The sequence below is a fragment of the Sander lucioperca genome, chromosome 24 (genome assembly GCF_008315115.2).
Source record: "Sander lucioperca isolate FBNREF2018 chromosome 24, SLUC_FBN_1.2, whole genome shotgun sequence".
Taxonomy (NCBI): Eukaryota; Metazoa; Chordata; class Actinopteri; order Perciformes; family Percidae; genus Sander; species Sander lucioperca.
Genome location: NC_050196.1, coordinates 17,390,691 through 17,397,474, shown reverse-complemented (window position 1 = coordinate 17,397,474; position 6,784 = coordinate 17,390,691). Strand labels below are relative to the sequence as shown.

At 43.5% G+C, this 6,784-nt stretch overlaps 1 protein-coding gene across 1 annotated transcript; it reads left to right on the top strand.

Annotated features, from left to right (window-relative positions):
• The first annotated feature begins 983 nt into the window (after positions 1-983).
• On the top strand, positions 984-4,608 carry LOC118494509 (neoverrucotoxin subunit alpha-like). The gene is made up of 5 exons (XM_035998815.1): positions 984-1,029; positions 1,166-1,317; positions 2,814-2,887; positions 3,096-3,222; positions 3,969-4,608. The coding sequence occupies exons 1-5, from the start codon at positions 984-986 to the stop codon at positions 4,521-4,523; spliced, it is 954 nt and encodes a 317-aa protein (XP_035854708.1). The 3' UTR covers positions 4,524-4,608.
• The last annotated feature ends 2,176 nt before the right edge of the window (positions 4,609-6,784 follow it).

Here is a 6,784-nt window from a genome sequence, read left to right as displayed (position 1 = left end):
TATCTCATATAACTGATTGGCACATCTGTTTCATAGCTATAAGACCAGTGATGTGACAGAGAGTATTTAATCATCACCACACTAGCAGATCTACAGTATATTCACCTTCAACCAGCCCGTTTGCATGTTGCTGCACATGAACCAAACTAGAAGGTGCACATGGAGACTCCCAGTCCGTGGCCTAACCACCCTGTGCTGGGCATTTATGATTAAAACTAATACTAAGGGAGCAACATTTTTTTTGAACACAACTTTTGAACCACTGCACAGCAAATTAATGTTTTACTTGATTGTATCATCCATATCTGTGAGGCAGCAATGTGCTGCAAGGCACCCAGTCTGCCTTAAATCCAGAAGAAGAAGAAGATCTTCCGTTTGTCACAGACTGACAGCCAGCGCATCCAATCAGCAACAAGGAATCATTGTCCAATATGTACCTTCCTTTTCCGGTTTGGTTCTCACCAAATGTCTTATATGTTTTGTGAAATGTTGAAGTGTTTCTTGAAATGCTTTGTGTTTTGACCTTCTGTGTGGTCAGACATGATGTGAGCTAATTCTTCCTGATTCCTCCACAGAGTGGACCAGGAGAGCTCAGAGGTTCCCAGTGGTCAGTCTGCCCAGCAGCATCAAACACACCTGGACTCCATATTTATGGTCTGTACATGTACAACAACTACTTCGTTTACATCTATTCTGTTCACAATCATCTCCATGCTGCACTTTTTAGACCAGTGGATTGTCAGTCTGTCCAACATGGATCTGATGTTTGCTTCCATGATTTCAGTTTGATTTGTCATTCATATAATCTTCTGTTCCAGCTGCTGGAGGAGGAGATCAAGACTTTTGTGAAGAACGAGCTGAAGAAGATCCAGAAGGTTCTGAGGCCAGATTACCCAGAATGCTTAGAGAGTCCGAGGGAGGGTGAGGATGAAGAGCAGAGGAGGAGCAGCAGAGAGGCATTTCTGAAGATCACACTGGACTTCATGAGGAGAGGAAAGCATGACGAGCTGGCTGACCGTCTGCAGAGCAGTAAGAGGATTTCTCTAAAGATTGAACTTGATGGATAAATGGGACGTTTACTACTCTCTCAAGAGATGAACAGAAATAATTTGCTGTTTTCTTTACAAAATTACTTACTGATCTTCTTTGTTCTGTATTCATTCAGAAAGTCTTGCTGCAGATGGTAAGCGTAAACTCAAATCTAAGATGCAGGAGAAGTTCCAGCGTGTGTTTGAGGGGGTTGCTGAAGCAGGAAACCCAACCCCTCTGAATGAGATGTTCAGAGAGATCTACCTCATAAAGGGAGGGACTGCAGAGGTCAATGATGAACATGAGGTCAGACAGATTGAAACAGCATCCAGGAAACCAGACAGACCAGAAACAACAATCAGACGAGAAGACATCTTTAAAGCCCCACCTGGAAGAGATGAACCAATCAGAACAGTGATGACAATGGGAGTGACTGGCATCGGGAAAACAGTCTTAACACAGAAGTTCACTCTGGACTGGGCTGAAGACAAAGCCAACCAGGACATCCAGTTCACATTTCCATTCACCTTCAGAGAGCTGAATGTGCTGAAAGAGGAAAAGTTCAGCTTGGTGGAACTTGTTCATCACTTCTTCAGTGAAACCAAAGAAGCAGGAATCTGCAGGTTTGAAGAGTTCCCGGTTGTGTTCATCTTTGACGGTCTGGATGAGTGTCGACTTCCTCTGGATCACTGCTACAGTTCTGGAGGACATGTTGAAGACCAGAGAGGGAGGAGAGCTGCCCAAGACCCTGACTGAGATGTACATCCACTTCCTGGTGGTTCAGTCCAAAGTGAAGAACATCAAGTGTGATGGAGGAGCTGAGACAGATCCACACTGGAGTCTAGAGAGCAGGAAGATGATTGAGTCTCTGGGAAAACTGGCTTTTGAGCAGTTCCAGAAAGGCAACCTGATCTTCTATGAATCAGACCTGACAGAGTGTGGCATCAATATCACAGCAGCCTCAGTGTACTCAGGAGTGTTCACACAGATCGTTAAAGAGGAGAGAGGACTGTACCAGGACAAGGTGTTCAGCTTCATCCATCTGAGTGTTCAGGAGTTTCTGGCTGCTCTTCATGTCCATCTGACATTCATCAACTCTGGAGTCAATCTGCTGTCAGGAAAACAAACAACATCACCAGGTTTCTACCAGAGTGCTGTGGACAAGGCCTTACAGAGTCCAAATGGACACCTGGACTTGTTCCTCCGCTTCCTCCTGGGTCTTTCACTGCAGACCAATCAGACTCTCCTACGAGGACTGGTGACACAGAGAGGAAGTAGCTCACAGACCAGTCAGGAAACAGTGGAGTACATCAAGAAGAAGATCAGTGAGGATTTGTCTGCAGAGAGAAGCATCAATCTGTTCCACTGTCTGAATGAACTGAATGATCGTTCTCTAGTGGAGCAGATCCAACAGTTCCTGAGATCAGGAAGTCTCTCCACAGGTAAACTGTCTCCTGCTCAGTGGTCTGCTCTGGTCTTCATCTTACTGTCATCAGAAGAAGATCTGGACATGTTTGACCTGAAGAAATACTCTGCTTCAGAGGAGGCTCTTCTGAGGCTGCTGCCAGTGGTCAAAGCCTCCAACAGAGCTCTGTAAGTGGGATTTATTCATCATTAAATACTCTGATATCTTTCAACAGGAGTTAAATATAAATAACTTGTTTCCGTCCTGTTGTCTCTCCAGACTGAGTGGTTGTAACCTGTCAGAGAGAAGCTGTGAAGCTCTGTCGTCAGTTCTCAGCTCCCAGTCCTCTAATCTGAGAGAGCTGGACCTGAGTAACAACGAGCTGGAGGATTCAGGAGTGGAGCTGATCTCTGTTGGACTGAAGAGTCCACACTGCACACTGGAGACTCTCAGGTCAGGATTCATTAACCCATTCAATGACCATTTAATGACCATTCTGATTAACTTCAGTTGATGATTCAAAACACAAATGGCTTTTGCATTCATGTTGTTGCATTTGTCTTTGTGTTGAACCATCTCGGCCACTGTAAAAATTTACCTGAACAAAAAACATGGCTCCACGTGTTGACAGAGGGTTCCTGTGTGTTCTGTGTGTTTTCAGTCTGTCAGGCTGTCTGATCTCAGAGGAAGGCTGTTCTTCTCTGGTCTCAGCTCTGAGCTCCAACCCCTCCCATCTGAGAGAGCTGGACCTGAGCTACAATCATCCAGGAGACTCAGGAGTGAAGCTACTGTCAGTGGGACTGAAGGATCCTCTCTGGAGACTGGACACTCTCAGGTACAAACACTGATGAACATAAAAAGGAGATATGTGTGTAGAAAGTCTCCAATCTATCTCCATCTATAGGAACCAAAATAACTCCCTATTGTTAATATTCTATGCAGTTTGGACAGGTCTCTGCATGGTAAAGAAACTGTCATTTTTAGAAATATCCCAGTGATCAAATTATTACCAGGATATCTTTCATCTCTACAGCAATGGATCCTGTACAGATTTAGCCTAGCTTAGCAGAAACCAATGTGCTTTCTATGCTGTGACAAAAGTGTGAATGAATGTGATCAATCAGAGACGTAGACTGACGTCTTGACCAATCACTGTATAAAGTGCCTCTTGTGCTGGGAGAGCACAGTCACTGGAATAGGAGCTAAAAAGTCTCTCAAAACACCTGCAGTGCAAACACAACATAAAGTTGGGTTCTTAGAACTATAAAAGTTCCTCCGGTCTGAAAACGTCTGTGTGAGAGTGATGTAATGTCCATGTTTCCATGCTGCTCTGACACCCCCCCCTCCTCCTTTCAGAGTGGAGCCTGCTGGAGTCAGATGGTTGACACCAGGTCTGAGGAAGTGTAAGTGTGTTTTTAATTTCATTCATCAAACTGTGACATCACTCATTCAACCCTCTGATGTCATCATCAAAGTGCTGATTGGTTAATAACTGCAGCTGTGTTGTGTCTCCTTCTCTCCGTCAGATTCCTGTGAACTCACACTGGACACAAACACAGTGAACAGATACCTCAAACTGTCTGACAACAACAGGAAGGTGACAAATGTGTTAGGGGATCAGCCATATCCTGATCATCCAGAGAGGTTTGACTGCCTTTGGCCTCAGCTGCTGTGTAGAGATGGTCTGACTGGTCGCTGTTACTGGGAGGTTGAGAGGAAAGGAGATGTTCATGTAGCAGTAAGTTACAGAGGAATCAGGAGGAGAGGACAGACTGCTGACTGTATGTTTGGATGTAATGATCAGTCCTGGAGTCTGAGGTGCTCTGATGATGGTTACTCTGTCAGTCACAATGACATACAAACATCCATCCCCTCCTCCTCTGTCTCTGGTAGAGTAGCAGTGTATGTGGACGTTCCTGCTGGCTCTCTGTCCTTCTACTCAGTCTCCTCTGACTCACTGATCCACCTCCACACCTTCAACACCACATTCACTGAACCTCTGTATCCTGGGTTTGGGATCAGGTTCAGTGCTGGTGCCTCAGTGTCTCTGTGTCCTCTGAAGGACGGAGAGTCTCCTCCTGTCAGATAAAACTTCTCACTGCTGCGTCAAAAATGTCAGAGAAACCGCCAAAGCGTTGAAGAAAGCGACAATGAAAAAGTGACTAAAATGTCGAAAAAAAAGCTAGCCTGGCTCTGCCCTCCTATGTTCTTCCGCTCAATTTTCATTTTCCTTCAGTACGTCGTCTGGGTTTGCGGTATATTCTTGGGTTTTCTCCGTTCAAATCTTTACCGGTCCAATCAGCAAACAGAGGGAGTGGCTGAAAACAATGATGTTGAGGTCGTGTGCTAGTTTGAGTTGTAGTTCCGTAATGGCGGGGGGGAAACGATGCGACAATTTGGTTGAAAAAAAATTACAAAATGTCGAAAAGTGTCAACAATGTCGAAAAAAGTGACTATTTGGTCGAAAAAAGTGAAGAAACGTCAAAAAGCAACAAAAATGTTTAAAAGTCTGAAGTTAGAGAGTGGTTTCTATGGAGATGATAGAGCGTCTCATTGGTGTAAACTAGCAGCTTCAGAACGCTGCAGACCAGCGAGTTTAACTCTTCTCATCGTAAATCTTTGGTCTGAACTTGACTTTATCTCCATGGTTACCTTACTCACCGGGGAGACCTTCTAGCCTGTGAGTTGATGTGTTATAAGCTGTATAATAAGCCGTGTTATAAGCTGTTTAATAAGATGTGTTATAAGCTGTATTTAGGCTGATTTAAAACCTTCATCACGTTTTCGGGATTCTAATTTGTTTGACATTTTTATTCAATTAACAAACTTTTTTGACTTTTACTTTGTTACATTTCACAGCAATTATCTATACTTTCTACTCCACTACATTTCTACAATGTTCCGTTACATTTTCGTTACATTTTCTGATCAGTTTTTTCCCCGTGCCAAAACGTTTTCCTGACCGTCACACGTTTGCAGTCTGCAGGGAAGCCTTCAGCAGCGGCTCCTGCACCGGCGGCAGTGCGTCCAGCTCCCGGTACCGCTCGCAATATCATGAATCCCACTATGGCCACGCCAAGACCCGCCCTTCAATAGCATTTATTGGCCAGGCGCGTACCTCTCCCGGTACTACTGCTGCTCCCGATACTCTGCTTGGTCATATGTGAAGCATCCGTTCACATAACGTTAATATACAACCTGTATATTTATCTTAAAAACACTCCTGGTCCTCCTCAGCTGTGTGAAGCCACGTACTTGTTGTCCAAGCCCATGTGTTCTCGCTAAATAAATGTGTGCAGCGTTCACTGTCCCGTCGGAAATAATACAAAGTCGAGCTTCATGCAGATCACCCTGATAGATAACCAGAATTGTAAGTCAGAATGTAAACTGGGCCACAGATGGTAAGCACAATTACATTAACCTAAAACTAACTTAATTAAAATGCTACAAGTATTAGAATATAGACATTAAGAGAATAAATCGTTATGGAAGTACTTTTACATACCTACTTAAAGTACATTTAAAATCAGGTACTTTTTACTTTTACTTAAGTAGGGTTATCATTGTGGTACTTCTACTTTTACTAACATAAATATGTCTCTGGTTATTTGTACTTTTACTTAAGTACTGACATTCAGTACTTCCTCCACCACTGCACGCAAAAGCATAGCGCTACAACCAACCAGAGCAACGCTAGCTGATAGATTAAACTTTAAACTCCGAACACATCTTCCTTTTTTAAGAATGACTTCAGCACCGTTCTTTGTTCTTAACAAAGAAAAGCTAAACTCCAAGTCTTCCAGAGTCGCGGCCAAAGCCGATTCCAAAGACCGCTGTTCACCAGCAGCAGCAGCCATCTTCTTTGTTTTCAAGTAGCAGGAAATTCACGCCGAACCGTCACAACTCTGCCATCATTATGTTAAGCCCCGCCCACCAACTCTATACACGATGTGATTGGCCCGCCCACTGACTATAGACACGATGTGATTGGCCTGACCAGAATTTGGTTTTTCCAGCTCACAAGCCAACAGAGAGTTGCTAGACAACCCTGGCTGCAAATTACATTTGCTGCTGCTAGGGTGCGTCAAGATTTCTAGGGTATATTGATATATTTTAGTATTAAAAAAGATTTAGTTTGTGTTTATCTATGATTTTATCCAAGCGATTATTGAATAGTTATAGTAATGAGACAGGTCTGTAATTTGTGAAGTGGTGATTGTTAGTCAGATTTATAGAGGTAGGACTTTTGCTATTTTCATTTTGTTTGGAGATGTACCGGTTTGAAATGATACGTTACAGATGTATATATGTACGGGTTTTGTAATTCAAGAGATGTTTATAATGTACATA